The 21,279-nt window shown below is 35.9% G+C and overlaps 1 protein-coding gene across 1 annotated transcript in view; it reads right to left on the bottom strand.

Annotated features, from left to right (window-relative positions):
* Nucleotides 1-651: 651 nt before the first annotated feature.
* Nucleotides 652-21,279, bottom strand: part of HTR7 (5-hydroxytryptamine receptor 7) — an 80,628-nt gene continuing 60,000 nt past the window's right edge. The window contains exons 2-3 of the mRNA XM_007478827.3: nucleotides 13,121-13,873; nucleotides 652-2,423 (exon numbers count right to left, since the gene is read on the bottom strand). Of these exons, the coding sequence (XP_007478889.1) occupies nucleotides 2,381-2,423; nucleotides 13,121-13,873 (796 nt within the window). The 3' untranslated portion in view covers nucleotides 652-2,380. The remainder of the gene's footprint in view (nucleotides 2,424-13,120; nucleotides 13,874-21,279) is intronic.

Raw genomic sequence — 21,279 nt, 5'->3', positions numbered from 1 at the left:
ATAACCATTATTTGACTAAAACTATGTAGTTTGTATTCCCAAATTGGAGCATGGCTTCAAAAAAACATTCAATGAGGTTTGGTAATGTCAATATATAGCTCTATAATTGACCCTATTAACAAAATATGTTTGCATTCATAAGTAGGGGGCATTATAAATACAGCCAATAAACTGTCCTTACTTATATGCCTAATTGGTCATTATCTGTTTCCTAGGTATGTGTGGGCACTGCACCAATATTCAACTACCATGAAAAAATGTCATTCAAAAGAAAGGTTGTTGGCTGTATGCAGACCACAAAATTAAATTATGTTTGCCATTGTTACCTGTCGTCCATTTAGTAGACCTGTCGTCTGTTGTTGGGAGCCCTCTAATTCTGCCATTTTGCTTTCAAAAATGGTTTCCCCTCTCAGATTACATTATATCTCCTCTGTATAGATATTATATGTACTTAGCTATGCTTATGTTTTTCCCCCAGTGGAATGTGAGATCCTTGAAGACAGGGTCTGTTTTTGCCCCTCTTTGGAGCTTAGCATCATGTCTATGCCATAGTAGGAGCTTAATAAATATTTTTGACCAATTGAATGATTTCTGCCTCAATGGCCCTTTAGGAAAACAAAACAAAAAAAAAAAAACAAACCATTAACCTTATTGCAGTTATAAATACTTTATTAGATTTAATGTAATAAAACATTTTCAAATGGAACACAACATTCATCATACTATAATTAATCCTTTAAATTATTAATATAATTATATACAATTACTCTATGAAGCCTGCCATTAATATATTGATATAGCTCAGGCTAGAAGGCAAGCACCCACTTTCTCTTTTTTCCAAGACGCAGGTGCTTCCCTGGTTCTGGTAAGAGGCAAAGCCAAAGTAAAATCATGCATGTCTGGAGCCCCTATTAGAAAGCCAAAAATCCCGGGGGGTGCATCATCTCCTGTACTGTAGGAAAAATTGTCCATCTGCTCCTAGGGCTCCCCATCCTCCATCACCTCTCCCTTGGGTCTACTCTCAAGTATTATGACCATTCCTATGTTCTGCATTTACTGAACCTCCCAGTTTGACAAGTCAGATCAATGACAGGATCATTTCTGTTTAGCTATGCCCTGATTGTCGACCTTACATGAATTAGAATTGCATCACCCAAGGCACACATTTGCTTTAAGATATGGGTATCACAGCGAATGAGCCCAAGACCTTCTCAGGAGCTTTCATCCAAGGCTCTAGAGCACTCTAGCTCTTCCTTACTCCTTTCCCCTTCAAATTTGTATCCCAAAGTTGAGCATGATCATGCCCAAAGGAAGCAGTTCTTCACACTGAACATTCAGAAGCATGCAGGGGGGACAAGCATGCCAGCTCTGAAGTACCATCCCACTGATTACAAAATGGTATCCACTAGTTATTGGATCTAGGACACCAGAACATAAAACAGTATTTCAAGGTTTGGGAATCCCACTCTGTTCTTTCTTTTCTTAATCTTCCTAGCACCTACATACATAGAAATCTTAATGAATTCTTATTGACTAGCAGACTGCTTCCAGTGAAGCCTTTTTTTAAACCTTGGATTGGTATAAAACTTGGGAAATGAATTATTTTAAACCCTCAGCACCCCTAGGAAGAACTGTTGGGAAAGGGAAACCTGTGGCTAGGTTTTCTGGCCCTTTTCAACCTTAATTCCATCCTTGAGACCTATAGGAACAATAAGTAGGTCAACACATAAAGTACTTTTTATGGGAAAGACACAGGGGCCTTGGTGAAAAAGCCAAACTTCTTGACATGGGCTTTAAATAAACAATGCCTTGGGACGAGATTCGTATTAGCAGACTACAGTAGCTTTAAGTTTATTTTCTAACATGGGCATGCAACATTTTCAACACTTGACTTACCAGTGTTTGCTTAAAAAATATCTATTTGTCATACAACAAAATACAGCTTTTTTTCACCAATGATCCCTGAATAATCATAATAACATCTTGCCTCAGAAGCATGGGGACTGTGAACGAGGACTTCCTTTCACTTACAAAGACTTAGACAGATGTGAAGCACTAGAAACTGTTTCCATCCTCTATGGAACTCAGTTTTATCAATGTGCTTATTGCTAAAACATGATCTTGCTGTCATAGGCAGACAATGATTTTCATTTGTACACAATAGCAGTGATTTACAAATGGTAAGCAAGCAAGAGAGAGGGAGAGATCATCCCTCTCCAAATCAGTGCATGTCATACAATGGATCATCCACGTTGATGTCACATTTGAATGGTTCCTCCCACAGGAGAAGCTACATTTTGAAAGCCAGAAACTTCTTCACCAGGAGTGAGTCACCTCTTTCACCCCTTGTTGATTTCAGGCTCCATCATTCTGCTCTGCATCATGAATCATGACTTTTTTTCCGACAGTAGTCAGAGTTTTGTCTGTAAAAAACACAGGAGAGAAACAGGCAAATGATTTAGCAGGACCATGAACCAAATTTTTCATTTCTCAGTGGATGGACTTAATTTTTATAGAATCAAAGTAGCTGAATCAATTGAAGTTTCTAAACGGATTAGAGGTGCTTAGATTCCCTTTTTTGTCTTTTTCCTGATTTTCATAAGCTGCCGAGCACTCAGGATATTTACGAAGCTGTTCTGAATAACAATCTAGAAACTCACTTTTGTGACAGATCTGTAGCAAAAAAAAAAAAATCCACTTAAAATTGCCTACAAAATGGAATGGTATTTACCTTGTGTGAAAAGAAAAATGATGAATAATAATGAGCCTGGCACATTATGGAGGCTTTCTGGAACAGCAGAAGGAATAATGAATGTAGAGTTTGAGGATTTGAGTTTTCAGTCCAGTGAAACCTCTCTGCAACTTATAGGACCATTGATCTAGAGCTGGAAGGGACCTCAGATGAACTGATTCAGCATTTTAGCTTAAGATATGAGAAAACTAAGGCCCAGAGGAATTAAGTCACCAACTTCTTTCTCAGTTAGCTAATAAGTAATTATTAAGAACCTACTGTATTTCAGACACTGTGCCAAGTGCTGAGGATACCAAAAAAAGGGACAAAAGATAATACCTGCTCTTAAGATGATGCCAGTCTGGTAGGGAAGCCAGTTGTTCATCTTTTACATTTCTTATTATTTCTTACACATATTATTTCTTATATTATCTATCTTTATGTTTCCAAAACTAAGAGGCAATGTGACATAGGGGATAGAGGGCCAGTTTTAAAGTCAGAAAAACTTGAGTTCAAGTCCTTTTTCTGACATTTACTGACTTTATTACAGTGGACAATTCATTTAGCCTCCCAGTGTTCTACACATCTCTCTAAGATCATAAATCATAGAGAATTAACTAATTTGTATTGCTAAAGATAATTTTCTCACCTGGGAGACTAGCCCTAGTCCTACACAGAAAAAGTATATAATAAATATTTCTCTAGTTAATGATAAACAGAAAGAACACTTTCCAAAAATATTTCACCCCTCTACTTCATCTTTTTTATTTTTCATTGTTATTGTTTTCAAAGAGAAAATGTATCATGAAAAACAAACTTTCCAGAACAAGGCCACATATCCTACCAATAATTTCACCACAGCCACCACTAAAAATGGCCACAAAAAGTAAGTGACTGGTGCTTTTTGGTAGAATCGGTAAATCTAAAACATAAATTCACTTTTGTGAGAATTTATTTTTCACATACTGTATTAATTCTTATATGTTAGGTAGAATGTATTCCTCCTTCTGGGATCTGGATGAGAAAATACATCTGCATTTTCTTTGTCTTTGGGAATCCCAAGGAACATTTTCCTTTTTTAACAGAATTTGGTTAATCAGTGAAGAGGAGAAGAACTCTTTTCCTGCATATGTGACCTGTCCACCTGGGAGATGGGGAGGGGTAGATAAGATTGATGGACCACCTCTTACTTAGCTACCAATAATTAAAGATGTCTTGGGATATTCAGGGGAGAGCCTGAATGAGCTCCTAAAATTCTATTTATTATGCTGCCTGAGCCAGCTCAGGTTGGCCCTTGTCACAAAAAACCATGGAGAACTATATCACTATACAGGTTATAGTACTCACCAAACCAAAAACCTGATGAAATTATAAACTTATATTCTTACCCCAAAATAAGTCTCTCAAGATCATTTTAATCATAATATTTTGGAAGGCAAAAACTGTGTGGGCTCACTCGTTTTTCAGGTGCATTTCTTTTTTCATTCTCACACTACACTATAAATTTCATTCTCCTTAAGTTCAGGATTCTCACAAGCTTTCAAGATAGAAGGAAACTTGAAAGTCATGAAGGACAATGCCTCCTTTTACCAAAAAAAGAAATTGAGACCTAGAGGGGTAAAGAGGCTTGGCCAGAATCTCAAAGCTTGTAAGAAGCAGAGACACACATTCAAATCCATTTCCTCTGAGTCCAAATATGGTGCTCAGTGTTCTTTCCTCTGCACAATGATGCTACCTCAAGTCTAGATGATTATGAAAACATAACTGTTGTCCATCTCTCTTCCCTTCAACAAGCCTTCCATACCACCAACAGATTAATTTTCCTAGAATATGCATTGTACTATTCTTATGCTCAAAACTCTCTAATAGTTTCCCATTGCCCACAAAACAAAATTCAAAGCCCATAGCTGGATGCTCAAATGTTTTTCAGTTGAGTTCTAACCTCTCTTTCCAGCCATATCTGTAATTATTCTCCACTAAAAATTCTCTGTTCCATCCAAACTAGCCTCTATACATGAAAAGGTCATGCTTTTCCCTCTAGCTGGAATATCTTCCTCTCTTCTCTCTGCCTATTCAATTACTACTCATTCCTCAAAGCCCAGCTCAAGGCACACCTCCTCCATGAAGCCTTTAGTAATCTTGCATCTGAACTCTCATAAATTCACTATCCATCCCACTTAATCTGAGCACTTTTATTTCTGTCTTTTACTGTCTTTTTAGTGTGATTTGTCTTCCTCTATTTCATATAGAAATGAATTTGAAAATTTCTTGAAGGCAGGAAATATGCCTTCATTTTCTTTTTATCTCTTGTGATGTCTAAAATAGTGGCATATCCATAAAAGGTATGTTGCATTTACATAGCAACTACTAAGTGCTAAATTATTTCATTTGATCCTCACAAAAACTCTGCAAGGAAATGCTGTTATTAGACCATTTTACAGATGAGGAAACAGAGACAATTTTTTCCTATAAGGCCAACCTTGCAAATTGTTCATATATACATGTATGTGTGTATGAATATGCATGTATATATGTATAGTGTGTATACGTATATATATTTGATCTGGGGCTGCTATTCTTTCATCTTCCATAACTGCACATTTCCCAAAGATTTTTGTGCATATATATATGTATAAACACACTATATATACATGCACATATATATATATATAAATATATACAGGCAAATCACCCTGAAATAGCCTTCAAGAACATAAACTGTAGCATGTAAACAAGAGAAAATGAGGAGAATGTGTATCAAAGAAATAGCAAGGCATTCCTGCTCAAAGCTGCTGTCCCTTAAGGCACTAAAATTCTCTTACTCTCCTAGCCCAGCAAGGTCAAAAAGATAAACACTGTTGGGCTTCTTTTGTTTACTATCCTTCCTATGAGGTTTGGAAACTTAAAATCCTGCTAATTTTATGTGTGGTAAAAATATGAAGATTTGCGAAGGGCACCGTTCCAAACTTTGTCAAGCAGGAATTATTCAATAGCTTCAATGACACTTAAAAGTGATTATCAAGTACTTTGAAATATAAGCTGCAAATTAACACAATTGAATTTGCTTCCAATGGTTCCTGCCCACACACAGTACAATGCAGGGAGAATATTGTTCACATTGCAGTTAAATATCATTGGTCCTTTTTTTATTTTTAAACAAAAAGCCCTTATCTTTCGTCTTAGAATCAATACCGTGTATTGGTTCCAAGGCAGAAGAGCAGTAAGGGCTAGGCAATGGGGGTCAAGTGACTTGCCCAGGGTCACACAGCTAGGAAGTGTCTGAGGTCATAGGGGAACCCAGGACTTCCCATCTCTTGACCTGGCTCTCAATGTACTGAGGTGCTTACTGACCCCACCATTGAACACTTTTCCAGAAGACAAATAAATGCAAGAATATTATGTTATTGGGCACAAAGTATCTTCTTCCTATTCCACCTCTAGTTCATTTTGTGTATTCTCCAAACACTGAATAACAAGGAAAGGATAGTAAATGGGTAGAGTAAATGGGAAGCCACTGCAGAGTTTATGAAAAGTCAAGATGATGGGGACATATAAAAGTGACTCATGAGTAAACTCAGAAGGGAAATTCCTAAAATCAAAAGGAATAATAGGGAGTACCCAATGTACTGGCCACATTTTAAAGAAATGCCTAAAATTGTTTCCTAGGATCTGAGTCCCCCAACGCACATATTAAAATGAAGGAGCCTTCCTTTCTGGAATCATGAAGAACTGAGTTCAAATTCAGCCTCAGGCACTTACTAGTGGGTTGACTTTGGGTAAGTCACTTAACTCTTTTTTGTCACAGTTTCCTCATCTGTAAAATAATCTAATAACAGCACTTACCTTGCAGAGTTCTTGTGAGGATCAAAAGGATGAAATAATATTTGTAACAAGCTGAGCACAGTCCTTAGCACTTAGTAGTTGCTAGATAAAGGCATATTCCCTTCCCTCACGGTTCCCCCACAATAGTGCCAGAAATCAGAGTCAATCCTTGAGTTTGTGAAGACATAGCCATCACACCCCTAATTACTCCTTCCTTTCTTTGAATTTGTATTTAGCACTTTGGACCTCTCCTTTATAGAGATATTATAATTTTTAGTATAGTTGTTTGTTTATGGAGACTGACTCCCTCAATCAAAAAAAAAAAAGAGAGAAATGCAAAACCATTACCCTGAAGAGCTAATTAATCCAAGTTAGACCCCCGAGAAGTTTTAATATATGGCAAAATGGCACACAATTGGTATTATCTTTGATTCCATTTAGCATGTCACTATCCACATGCTGAGAATGGCCTTTGAATTGGTACCCAAGATGCTAGAACTGCCCCAGAGTCTTGGTATTGGTTCCCTGACCCCCATCAGAATCCCCACCAACTGCTAACATGATCAGCACTTGATCTAGAGTAAAAAAATGTGAATTGTAATATGTATTCCTTCCTACATCAAGAAAAGTTATTAGAAATTGAGGCAGGTTCCAAAATATGAATTAATACATGTATAGTTCAAAATGGGAATTGATGAACACATTTACATAATATTCATAACTATTAATACAAAATATTTAGAAAAATAAATATTTGTATATTTATCCATTCACATCTCATAACCTCCTACTCAGGATAAGACTCTCACCTACTATATTCTTGACAGATATTATCTGCTAAAAATATTTAAAGTGATGGGGAACAGCCCCTACCTAGCAAGAGAGCCTATTTTGTTTCATTTTTAACAGCTGTAAAAAGAGGAAATTCTTCTTTATATATGGGGTTGAAAATAACATTTTCATATACCATTTTCCCTGCTACCCTTATCTTTTGACAATTTTCTTTTTATTTATAAATATTATCATTGACTAATTACTCATCAACTCCCATACACCCAGTCCTGACCTATTGAACCTTCTTTGTGATAAATAAGTAGAGTTAAATTAGTGAAAAAAATAGCCCATTGACCATGTCGGAAAAGGGAAGCCTTATTCCACACCTAGAGTTCCCTAGTCTTTAACTTCCTGCCCAGAGATTGTCACATTTTTTCTTTCATTAGATTAGTATGAAGAATGATGGGAGGAAGAAAAGGATAAGAGGACAAAAGCCTGTTTCCCCATTTTGCCCACATGTAGACCTTCCTATCATGGCTCTCTTGGAGTCATACTACCAGAACATTATGCATTTTGTCTTTTCCACTTTGCTGCTATCTTTGGAAGAGAAGGTTCAGAGAAACCCCTAGTTCTGCTGCTCCAGTTTTAAATAGAGCCTAAGCCCTAGGCATATGAGGGAGGAGCCCTATGCTCTGTTCTTTTCCTTGAGCCTCAGAAGCTTCCTTGATTGAGTGCACAGTTGGGCTCCTTTATGGCACATCTGATCATTAACCTGCCATTAGGGTAAGCAAGAAGTAAAGGAAAAGATAAAGAATTGAAACAGTAAGCTCTAGGTCAGCACCCTAAGCATCTCGCTTTCTATTTACCCAGATTGCTTGGTTTTTGTTCTGTTTTTGTTTCCCCCCCCTTGGGAAAATTGCTCCTCTCTCCTTTGGAATTCCAAGGAAGAGGTCAGGGAGATTTCTGAAATACTGCTTAGCTGGAAATGAAAAGAGAAAATGCAAGCAGAAGAGAGCAAAGGCAGAAAAAGATGGATGTCAACAGCAAGAACTTGCTTGTTCAACCTGATAAATTTTCAGCAGCTAAAATGCAAGCTCCCATAATGCAACGGAGTGTCTGATTCTGGGCATAAACTCTGACTGGTTTTGTAAAATCTCATTAATTTACTTTCCACTAATTGGGAATTAGTGGTGTTCCAGATGTAGGGCCAGGCTGAAGATTACCTTTGTGCTATGAAAGATTTACTAAGCAGAATAATCATGTAAGCAAGATTGCAATAGAAATGTTAACCTTCTTAAGGAAATTCTTTTGGGGGCACTTTAAGCATAGATTTGCATATTATTCTTCTGCTGATCCTCTTCCTCCTCCTCCAGTTTCATTTTTTCTCTCTGCTGTTCACTCTGCAGTATCACTAAAATATCTCAAGACTTAAAGAGTGAGAAGACCTAAATTTGAATCCCAAGTCTGATACTGCCAACAAGACCCCAGGCAGGTTAATCCACTTCTTTGAGACTTAATTTTCTGATTTATAAATTGGGAGAAATGAGGCTACCACCATTAACTTCACAAAGATGTGAATGTGTAAGGAAAGCCCAGAGCATTGTTGTCAATGTGAACAAATTTCTAAATCATTTCCAATCAGTTATTCTCTTCCAGAAACTATGTGAAGTTGGACAAGTCTTTTAATCTCTCTTGGTCTCAGTCTATTCATCTGTAAGATAAGAGTTAGACAAGATTATTTCTAATTTCTTATTTCTGTTTCTGGTCTTTTCCAGGTCGAATAGCTTATCATTATATTCTCTATTCTCTCTTTCTTTCTTACCAATCTCAGAAGTTATCATTACAACTAAAGGTAAATCTCCATGTCCTCTTGGTGCCCAGTATTCTGACATTATGGGGAGGAGGAGATTACTCCAATATTTTCTCCTCCCTTTAAAATATCATCAATCTCTCTGCCATCAGTGGCCTCTTACCATATTCCTTCAAACATACTCAGGCCCAATAAGGTTAACTGGCCTGCCTGCACCATACCTTGCTCATAGTAGAAGCTTAACAAATGTCTGTAGATTAATTGTCAAAGATCACACAGATAGTAAATGGGAGAGGTAAGATTAGAATTCCGATCCTCTGATTCCAATCCAGTATTCTTTCCATTGTCCCATTCTTCTTCTCTCCTACTAACCACCTCCATGAAACTCTCTTCACACATGCCAATGCAAACTTCTTGACTTTGTTTCCCAGATTCTTCCTCCTCTTAACTCCCATGCATCCCCTAAAGCTCAGTCTTGAAACATGTGTCTGCTCTTTCAGTCCCTTCAGGTATCGTTATGCTCCATCACGCCTTCTACTTTCTTTCACCTCTAGCTTCATGAATCCCAATTCTACTTCTTCGGCTCAAATTCCAGCCTTGTATTTCCAAATGTCTAATGGGCATTTCCACTTAGATGTCTTCATTGTCAACATTTCTAAAATGGAAGTCATTACTTACTTTTCCAAAACAGCTTTCCTTTCCATTTTCCTCACATCAATTGTTGGTGTTGCCATTTTTCTAAAATCAGTCTTAGAATTACTTTCTCTACCTCTTTTTCTCTATATCCACCAGTCACCAAGTCCTATCATTCACTCTTCACAGCCTCTTTTATTTACCACTTTCCAACTCATTTCTCCAGCTCCCACCCTAGTCTAAATCTCTCTCTCACACACATTTAGGATTATGGCAATAGCTTTCTTGGTGGTCTCCCTGTCTTCAGTCTCTCCTCTCTTCAATCACTCCTCTGCTTCTCGGTTCATCTTCTGAAAAAAAATATGTTCATCATAATCCCTGCTCACAATCCTACAATAGCCAAATATCTCAATTTACTCTTTAAAAGTCTCTGTAATGAACCTCTGACAAAGGTTTAATTATTCAAATTTATAAAGAACTAAATCAATTGTACAAAAAATCAAGCCATTCTCCAATTGACAAATGGGCAAGGGACATGAACAGGCAGTTCTCAGCCAAAGAAATCAAAACTATTAATAAGCACATGAAAAAGTGCTCTACATCTCTTATAATCAGAGAGATGCAAATCAAAACAACTCTGAGGTATCACCTCACACTTGGCAGATTGGCTAACATGACAGCTATGCAAAGTAATGAATGCTGGAGGGGTTGTGGCAAAGTGGGGACACTAATTCATTGCTGGTAGAGTTGTGAATTGATCCAACCATTCTGGAGGGCAATTTGGAACTATGTCCAAAGGGCGATAAAAGAATGTCTGCCCTTTGATCCAGCCATAGCACTGCTGGGCTTGTACCCCAAAGAGATAATGGACAAAAAGACTTGTACAAGAATATTCATAGCTGCGCTCTTTGTGGTGGCCAAAAATTGGAAAATGAGGGGCTGCCCGTCAATTGGGGAATGGCTGAACAAATTGTGGTATATGTTGGTGATGGAATACTATTGTGCTCAAAGGAACAAAGAACTAGAGGAATTCCATGGAGACTGGAACAACCTCCAGGAAGTGATGCAGAGCGAAAGGAGCAGAACCAGGAAAACATTGTACACAGAGACTGATACATTGTGGTACAATCGAAGGTGATGGACTTCTCCATTAGTATCAATGCAATTTCCCTGAACAATCTGCAGGGATCTAAAAAAAAAATACTGCCCACAAGCAGAGGATAAACCGTGGGAGTAAAAACACCGATGAAAAGCAACTGCTCGACTACAGGGTTGGAGGAGATAAGACTGAGGAGAGACTCTAAATGAACGCTATAATGCAAATTCCAACAACAGGGAAATGGGTTCGAGTCAAGAACACATGTGATAACCAGTGGAATCATGCGTCGGCTATGGGAGAGGGAAAGGCGGAGGGGAGGGGAGGGAAGGAAAAGAAAACGATCTTTGTTTCCAGTGAATAATGTATGAAAACGACCAAATAAAATAATGTTTAAATAAAAAAAAAAGCAAAAAAAGTCTCTGTAATGTGGTCCTACCTTCCTTAACCAATTTAATATCCTGATTTTCCTTGAGGCAAACCTTTTCATAGGAGCCAGTCCTGATTGCTTAATATTTACCACCAACCCTCACTATATTAATCACTGTGGTTCAGCCATGTCTAACTCTTTGTGACTGGCAAAAATACTGTAGTAGTTCATAATTTCCTTCTACTGACCATTTTATAGATGAAGAAATTGATGCAAATAATGGTTATACAAGGTTATAGAGCTAGTAAATGTTTGATCTGTACTTGAACTCAGGTCTTCCTGATTCTAGACCTGGTGTTCTATCTACTGTGCCACCTAGCTGATATTGAGATATGATGATATTAATAACTATTTTCATGCCTTTGATAATGCTATTCAAGCTACCTAAAATACTCTACTCTCCTCTATCCAACTTGTACTTGATTTTTAGAGCCAACGAAAGTCCTACTTCCTCCTTGAAGCCTTTCTTGACTCCTCTAACTGATAGTGATCTTCACCTCTAATGCCTAACCCAGTTCATCTCTGTCATCCAACTAACTTTATTATGTTTTCTCCTTCCCTATTTGTCTATTTAATGTTTTCCCAACTATAGTATAAGCTTCTTGTCACTAGGGATTATCTTTATTTTTGGTATATCTCTGCATAGTTAATAAAGCATGTACAAATTATTCTCATCTATTTTTAAAATCTGGTTCTGAAAAATGTCTACTGTTCTGATGAGCTTGATTAGAGTCATTATATGCCATTGAAAGAGTAAAAACTGTATTTCTTTTAAAATACTCCAAGAGTCAGACTTTTCACTGTCCCAATTCATCTGAATTAGTGGAGCTTTCCACTCAATACTTAGCCTCTTCTTTCATTCCTAATACAGCATTTAAAGTACATGTTAACCTACATTTTTGGACATAGTGAATGAAAGGATTTGTTTTTGCTTAGCTATGCATACACATTATGTGCATTTGTTTTTTGTTTTTCCTTTTTTCAGTAGGGACAGGAAGTAGAGAATGTAAATACATGTTAATTGAAAAATTACATGTAACAGATACATATATACATTTTAAGTACCTATCAATTACCTTCAGGTATAAGTAAGTAAGAGGGGGTCTTAGCAATATGGACTTATGAGTAATTCGCTTTCTGGCTTATAGTCCTTGGAGGCTGTGTACACAGAGATTTGTCCAAAGGCACTTAAAGAAACCCTGTACCTCCCTACCTCATGGAAAATTTGAGTGGTAACAGATATGGTCCACAGGGATATTTAACAAAATGCAGTCTGCGGTAAGCAAAGAGGGGTGACAAAGCTTGAAGCATCATCTCTTGGTCACGGGGTAATAAGAAAGGAAAAATCATCAAGATTCCTGGTCCTTTTTATCTGAGTGGGAATTTTCCTTTTTGGTTTACCAACTTGACTGCAAGCCATTAGAAAATAAAGCTACTTTCTTCCATAAAAACACACCATTCCACTACAGGCTAGAATGGCTACTGAAGACTTTTTAACCCAACTCTCGTTTTTCAGATTAGAAAATTGAGACCCAGAAAATTTGTGTGACTTATTCCCAATAAGAATTAGGTTCAGAGAAGATAGGTTAAAGGGACGAATCAGGATTTGAATCCAAATTCAGTATTCTTTCCTCCACTTCACATGCTTATGCAATATCCTTAATTTTATTTGGCCTTTGAAGATATAATAGATATTGAACAAGATGGGAGGGTGGGGCGGGATTGTCCTATTTGTGGATGAAATCTGAAACATAAGATAATAAACATGTGAGTTGGAGAATATCAAAGGACATGAGCAATGTAAAGAATGGCAAATGACCTTACAGCACAAATTCAGGTCTCTCGGCCAGCTTCAGAGCTTCATGCATCCCTGCAGCTGAAAGTTTCCGATTGATATTCCTATATCGGCACTGGAGCAGGTTGCGATAGGTGGTCCTCAGGTCTCGGTTGAAGAAGGCATATATAAAAGGGTTAATGAGGGAGTTTGCATAGCCTAGCCACAGGAATGTTCTCTCCATCCACAATGGGATGCAGCTACAGGAAGTCCCACAGATAAACGGTCTTGCTGTCGAGAGGATGAAGAAGGGTAGCCAACACACAGTAAAGGCCCCAACAATAATCCCAAGGGTGGTGGCTGCTTTCTGCTCCCTTTTAAAGATGGAGATATTTTTCCTCTCCTGTTTAAGGAGTCTGGAAAAATTGGCACACTCCTCAGGATCCTTGTGGAGCTTCACCATACCATTAACTGATATTACACCTTCGTTATTTTCTTCAACTCGAGGGAACCCAGTGAATTTGTGTTTAGCAGCACTCCTCTTAGCAGCTTTATAAATCTGATAGTACATGAAAAGCATCACAGACATGGGGATGTAAAATGCAACAGCAGTGGAGTAAATGGTGTAGCCAAAGTCCTGGCTGATTAAGCAAACTTTATCATCATTGACATTCTGAGCCCAGCCAAAGAGAGGAGGTAAAGTGATGGAGGCAGAGAGGAGCCACACAGAAAGGATCATTTTGGCCATACATTTGCCATTCTGTCTCACAGGATAGGTCAGAGGTCTTGTTATCCCAAGGTACCTGGAAGAAAAAAATGCAAAGTTATTGGGGTGAAAAGCTGCAGAGAAGAAGAATAAACATCACACATTTCACATCATCGGTAAAATTCATACCCAACTTAACTAAATCAGCTGGGCTCAAGGATTTTCATTTCATGGGTTAGTTACCCTCTATAGCATAATAGTCTAATATGATTATCCTTAAAACCTTGGTTGATATAGGATATATGTTCTACACAATTCTATGGTTCATGTGGAGAGGTCTATAGAGTCTATGTGCACCAAGGTTTGAACGATATTATAATTTGTTCTTGTTTCTTCAGTAGTTATATTGTCAGCTGAAATGAAATCAGTTTATCATCTTCACCATTTGGGGTGAGATGAAAGCAATATCTTTATTAGATCATGCAAAACTTTCAAAGCAGAAAGGAATAATCATTTCAGAATTTCAGAAGATACAGATCATAATGTTTAAGACATAAGTGATAATGTTTAAGTCTTAAATGATAGCATATGACAAATAGAACCTCTGGTTGTCCTAAGTTCTATAACTATCAGAACAAAGGACATATCTTCAAAAATTTTCTTTTAAAAATCATCAGCTCTAAGTGGGTGTTATATAAAATAAAATAAAACCTCCACAATCTCTGTCCTTAAGGGGTTTTCTAGATTGCCCTCCAAAAAAATTAAATAAGCCCTCAGAAAATAAATGAATAAATATATACAACAAAACATCTTTGCCTAATTCAATTTCTTTATAAGTATCTGGATTTGGCATTTTCCACTTTAATTATTAACATTAGATGTGATAAACACTAGTAATGCCACAATGGCTTGAGAGTTAGTTTGTTATGATGCTCATTTCAAAATAACACAGGAGGAAACTTAAACTTAACTTAAAAACAGGTTTTATTCCCAAAATTCATTTGTAAGGCTCTGGTTTGGAAGTTGAAACATATTCTCCCATAAAAATAAGGGTATAAAAAGGGGTTCATAAATCATTTTTGTGTAATGAACCCTTCAGATGTCTGATGAAGCTTAGGCACTCTTCAGAATAATATTTGTGAATACATAGAACAATGCATAAAATAATAAAGGGAACCAATTATAAGCATTGTTTAAATGTAAGTGCATAGATCCCATGTTAAGAGTCCATTATTTAACCCTTAGATAGCTGAAATAACAATTCCTCACACATATGTGAATAGTAGAAAAAATGCCATTGCAATACTAGTAAACAAAACAGAAAACCAATAAAACTACATAAACAATTTAATTTATCTTTCATTCCGTTACTCCAGGAAAATCATATTTCATTACATTAAATTAGGAGAGGGATAAAGAAATAAGTCAGGAGCTTATTCAAGTGGCAATTCTGAATCTTTTAGAAACTTTCAAGGTTGATGGCCTGCCTCTTTTATATCTAATATCAATTGAAAACTTATAACTTCTCTTTCCTTTGATAGAGATGCATCGGTAGAATTCTTTTCATGCTTGTCACCTCTAGTTTGTGTCATTTTTGGTTCCTGAATGGAACAAGAGGAAGAACTGATAAGGAAGAAAGATTTTCCTGAGGATCAAGAAATGGAGGGGAAGGCAGAAGTTGGTTCCAGGGGATGGATATATATGTGTGAAAAGAGATTACTGGAGTGGAATTTACTTGAGTTACGGGAGGTAAAATGTAGGAAAAAGAGAGAGCATGGCTAATGCAAGAGCTCTCTGAGGGAAAGTAAAAATGGTGCTGAAGATACAGCAAGTCAATCATTTCCCTGCAACCAGCTTCCAAACAGTGCCATCAGCATCCTGGGGCAATTTGATTGGTGGATCAGCTCAAGCAGAGAGAATAAAAAGGTTCTGTAGCCCATTCTGTACTTTCCCAGAATTGAGTTCAAACACGAGGACTTTAAATGGTTTCTTATTTCTTTGGTTCTCTTGCCCGAACCCAATTTAAATTTTTTTTTAAATCTGGGAAAATCTGAAGTTGTGAGGTCTAGATGTTAAATGACTCACTATACTATCTATACAGGCCATGCATAGTATTCAAATAATAATACAATCAATCAAGATAGAAATTAATAATAAAATGACAGAAGAAACTGTATCAACAGATATTTCCAAATATGTACAATCTCACTCCCCTTACCTGCCAGCGTGGCTGGAAAAACAAGTACTTCCAAGATTCATCAGATCAGAAAGATGGAAGGGGAGAAGCTGAAACCTTCAGTTCTAATTCATAAAAGCCAGAAGCAAATGAATATAGTGTTCAACAAATCCAAGGACAAGAATCATTTGGTGTAGGAGAGCAGTGTAGGGCTCATTATATGACAAAACTCCTGGGACATTCGGATTCAGCCTAAATCAGTGTCTCACACTACCATAAAAAGCTCCAAATGGATAAACAACTTAAACATAAGATGTCATATCAATAAATAAAACAGGTGAGAAAAGGAGATACTCTTCACTACACATCTATAAATATACGAAATAATAATAATGAGAATGGGGATAATCTTACTTTACTCGTGTTAGAAAGGTCTCTAGTATTTCTCCATTATGATAATGCTATAATTATCATATAAAGTAGATAATCATGCTTATTCACAAAATAGATTTATATTTTTATTTTTATACTTTTATATTTATAACTACTATATTTAGATCCTACTTTCAGGGACTTAATATTGGGATAAGCATAACCCAAGAATGACATTCTCCTTAATGGATTTACTGACATGCAACTTAAAGCTTAAAGAATAAAACTTAAAACTTAAGGAATTTAAGAAATTAAGATAATGCTATAAACTGATTTTAGATATTTTTACAATTTATGAAATAAGGTTCAATTATTCCTTTGTTTTAAAATGTTTCTTAAAAAGACATGTGTTGTCAAGTTTTAAAATCTGTCCCTTATGGTTTTGTGGTTTAAATTTTAAAAAAAATCCTTACCTTCTATCTTAGAATCAATACTGTGTATTGCTTCTAAGGCAGAAGAGGTTAAATGACTTGCCCAGGGTCGCATAACTAGGAAATGTCTGAGGTAAGATTTGAACCCAGGACCTCCCATCTCTCAGTCTGACTCTCAATCCACTGAGCTACCCAGCTACCCTCTTCCAAAATTTTTATTAATAGTCTATTATATTTATCATTTTCTTGAAATTGAACATATGTTCCTAGTATAAATTCAACCTAATACATACTTTGTACTCTACAACTTAATATAGACTATATGTTAATCATAGCGTATAACCTATTTTTAATTGTTCCTGTTTCATTTTTATTAATTTTTTTCAATTGTTGCAAGGATATAGAGTAAAAATATTGCTTAATAGTTTGTCTTTCCCTATCTTTCCATAGTTTATATATCAAGACCATGTCTATAAAAGTTGGGGGGTTTTTTTGCTATAAAAGTTAAGTAGGGTACCTTTTTTCTCTCTTTTTATAAGCAAATGATGTAATTTCAAAATTAGTTGTTCTTTAAATTTGGCACATTTTACTTTACAATCCATCTGGGTCTAGTCTTATGGAATTTAGCAGAGTTCAATTTTTTTCTGAGACCAGTTTAAGTAAATTCTCTACTTGTTTTACAAGTTTAAGAATTTAGTATTTTTGCAAGTAATCATCCATAACATTTATGTTATCATTTTTACAAGAATTGGCATAATAGTTTCACATCTTTCCATTATTACTTTTTCACATGCCATAAATTTTCTTTTTCATTTTTAGTGTGATAATTAGGCTTTCCTTTCTTTTTATCATATTACCTTATGTTTTATCTATTTTATTAGTTTTTAGCTCTATTTATCAATTCAATATTTTTATTCATTCTGATTTTCCTATAATTTGATTTTTAGAATTTCTAGTGTAGATGGGGATTTATTATATTTTGTCTTTTCTATTCATATTTTTCCAATTTAATGCTCTGTTCTTTATAGAAATAGTTTGATGAGAGTGCTTAGAAATATACATTTTTGAAGAGACAGAGCCAAGATGGCAGAGTAGAGACATGGCAAGTAAAGTCCTCCAAGAATCTCTCCAACCCGGGAAACAACAAACTGTAAAAAAAATGTATAATGTCTCTGATAAAGATCTAAATTCTCAAATGTATAGAGAACTAAGTCAAATTTATAAGACTGCAAGCCATTCCCCCATTGACAAATGGTCAAACAGTGTGAACAAGCAATTTCCTGATGAAAAAATCAAACCAATCAATAATCAGATAAAAATGTTCTAAATCACTTTTGATTAGAGAAATGCAAATAAAAATAACTGTCACACCAGTCAGATTGGCCAACATGGCAGTAAATGAAAATGGTAAATGTTGGAGAGGAAGTGGCAAAATTCGGACACGAATGCATTGTTGGTGGAAATGTGAAATGATCCAACCATTCTGGAGGGCAATTTGGTACTATACCCAAAGGGCTATAAAACTGTGTATACTCTTTGATCTGGTAACACCATTACTAGGTCAGTAATCCAAAGAGGTAGTAAAAAAAGAGGAAAGGATCTACTTGTCCAAAAAAAAAATTGTGGTCTTTCTTTTTGTAGTGGCAAAGAACTGGAACTGAGGGGATGTTCGTCATTTGGAGAATGGCTCAATAAATTGTGGTACATGTTAGTGATGTAATAGTATTGTTTTATAAGAAATGATAATCAAGATATTTCCAGAAAAAGCTGGAAAGATCTGCAGGAACTGATACAGAACAAAATCAACACAAGTAGAAGACCATTGCACACAATAACAGCAATATTGGATGATGATTATCTGTGAAAACTTGCCTACTCTCAGCAATACAATGATCTGGAACAATTCTGAAAGACTTATGACAGGGAATGCTATCCACCTCCATAGAAAGAACTGTTGGAGTCATATTTCACATCAATGTATTTATAGTTTTATTCAGAGGTTTTGATTATGTATGAGTTGACACAACAATTAACAATATGAAAGTGTGGTTTGTATGACAAGTTTTTTTAAAAATAAAAAAATAATGAATGGGGCTAGTCCCCTAAAAAACAATAGTGACAACAAAAAAGAATAATCTCTGACCAACTTTAAAGTAACACTTCAAAACAAATACTAGAGAGTGAGAAACAACCAAAGGCTATGGTGAAGTAACTTTTCTGCAGAAAGTAGCTTGGCAAGGGATATAGGACATTACAAAATGTAAATGTACAAACAAAACCAATGCAACCAAAATTAAAAGGAATGCAACAAACTAGGAAAACACATTTATAACAAAATTCTCTAATGAAGGTTTAATTTCCCAAATGTATAAAGAACTAAGTCAAATCTACAAAAAATCAAGCTGTTCCCCAATCAACAAATCACCAAGGAACAGGAATAGGCAGTATTCAAATGAAGAAATCAAAACTATCAATAAGCACATTAAAAAAGTATTCTATATCCCTCCTGATTAGAGAAATGCAAATAAAAACAACTCTGAGGTACCACCTTACACCTAGCAAACTGGCCAACATGGCAGCAAAGGAAAGTGATAAATGGAGGGGAAGTGACAAAATTGGGACACTAATAAACTGCTGGTAGAGTTGTAAGTTAATCCAATCATTCTAGAGGACAAATTGGAATTATGCCCAAAGGGCTTTAAAAGGATCCCTCTGCTTTAGTCCAGCTATACCACTGCTGGGGATAATAAGGAGAGAATAAAGAGAGAATAAGAAAAAACACTTGTACAAAAATATTTGTAGCCATGCTCATTGTGGTGTAAAAAAATGGGGGGGTGTCCATCAATTGGGGAATGACAAATTGTGGTATCTGGTGGTTATGTAATACTGTTGTACTGAAAGGAATGGTGAACTGGAGGAAATCCATCTGAACTGAAGCAACCTCCAGGAACTGATGCAGAGTGAAAGGAGCAGAACCAGGAAAACATTGCACACAGAAACTGACACATTTGATTGTGGCACAATCAAATATAATAGACTTTTCTACTAGCAGCAATGCAATGATCCAGAGAATGATCAATCATACAAAAAAACTAATCAGAGATAAATTATTATGGAGACAAAAAACAGCAAGGAATAGACTCAGAAGGGGACAATAACATGAAAGCAGCTACCTGAAAATCTTTAAAGAAAAATGGAAATTAGTCTTGGGTTCTTGGGTCCTGGAAGAGTCAAAAAGAATTTCAAGAATCAAATAAGAGAGGGACAGGAAAAATAGGGAAGAGAAATGAAAGTGACACAAGAAGAAAATAACATCTTAAAAAGAATTGGTTAAATGGAAAAAGAGGCACAAAAATCCAAGGAAGAAAAGAGTTCTATAAAAAGGAGAATTGGCCAAATGGAAAAGGGAGTTTGAAAGTTCACAGAAGAAAATAATTTCTAAAAATTAAAATTGGGAAGTAGAATTATTTTTATAGAACTAAAAAAATCACCTGGAAGAATAAGAGGTCAAGAATATCAGAAGAATTCATGAAAAACATGTGAAGGAAGGTGACTAACAATACCAGATTTCAGACTCTACTATAAATTAGTAATCACCAAAACAATCTGGTACTGGCTAAGAAATAGAATGATAGATAAATGGCACAGGTTAGGTACACAATATATAGAAATAAATGACTTTTGCACTCTAATGTTCCATAAACCCAAAGATTCCAACATTGGGGAACTATCTATTTGGCAAAATTTGCTGGGAAAACTAAAAAGCAGTATGACAGATACTAAGCATAACTTTTACCCTATACCAAGACAAGGTGAAAATAGGCATATTATTTAGACATAAAAGGTGGTACCATAAGTAAATTAAAGGAACATAGAATAGTTTACCTATCAAATCTATGGAGAAGGGACAAATTCATGACCAGACAAGAGACATAGAGCATTATGAAGTATAAAACAAATAATTTGGATAATATTAAATTTAAAAGGTTTTGTCCAAAATATCAACATAATCAACATTAGAAGAAAAACAACAAACTGGGGGAAATTTTACAGCAAATTTCTCTGATAGAAGTCACATTTCTCACCTATATAGAGGACTAAGTCAAATTTATAAGAATATGAGTCATTCTCCAACTAACAAACTAACAAATGGCCAAAGGAGATGAACAAGCAGTTTTCAGATAAAGAAATAAAGGCTATTAATAATCAAATAAAATATTGTAAATCACTTTTGATTAAAGAAATGTAAATTAAAAAACCATCTTACACCTCTCAGAGTGGTGAATATGACAGTAAAGGAAAATGATAAATTGCAAGGAAATTTGGAACTATGCCCAAAGGGCTACAAAGCTGTGCATACCCTTTCATCCTGTAATACCACTACTAAGTCTGTATTTCAAAGAGATAAACAAAGGGGAGGACCTACTTGTACAAAAATATTCATTAGCAACTCTTTTGGTGGTGGCAAAGAATTAGAAACTGAAGGGATGTCCATCAATTGGGGAATGACTGAACAAATTATGC

The sequence above is a fragment of the Monodelphis domestica genome, chromosome 1 (assembly GCF_027887165.1).
Source record: "Monodelphis domestica isolate mMonDom1 chromosome 1, mMonDom1.pri, whole genome shotgun sequence".
In the NCBI taxonomy this organism is placed as follows: domain Eukaryota; kingdom Metazoa; phylum Chordata; class Mammalia; order Didelphimorphia; family Didelphidae; genus Monodelphis; species Monodelphis domestica.
This window is presented reverse-complemented; position numbering and strand designations above follow the sequence as displayed.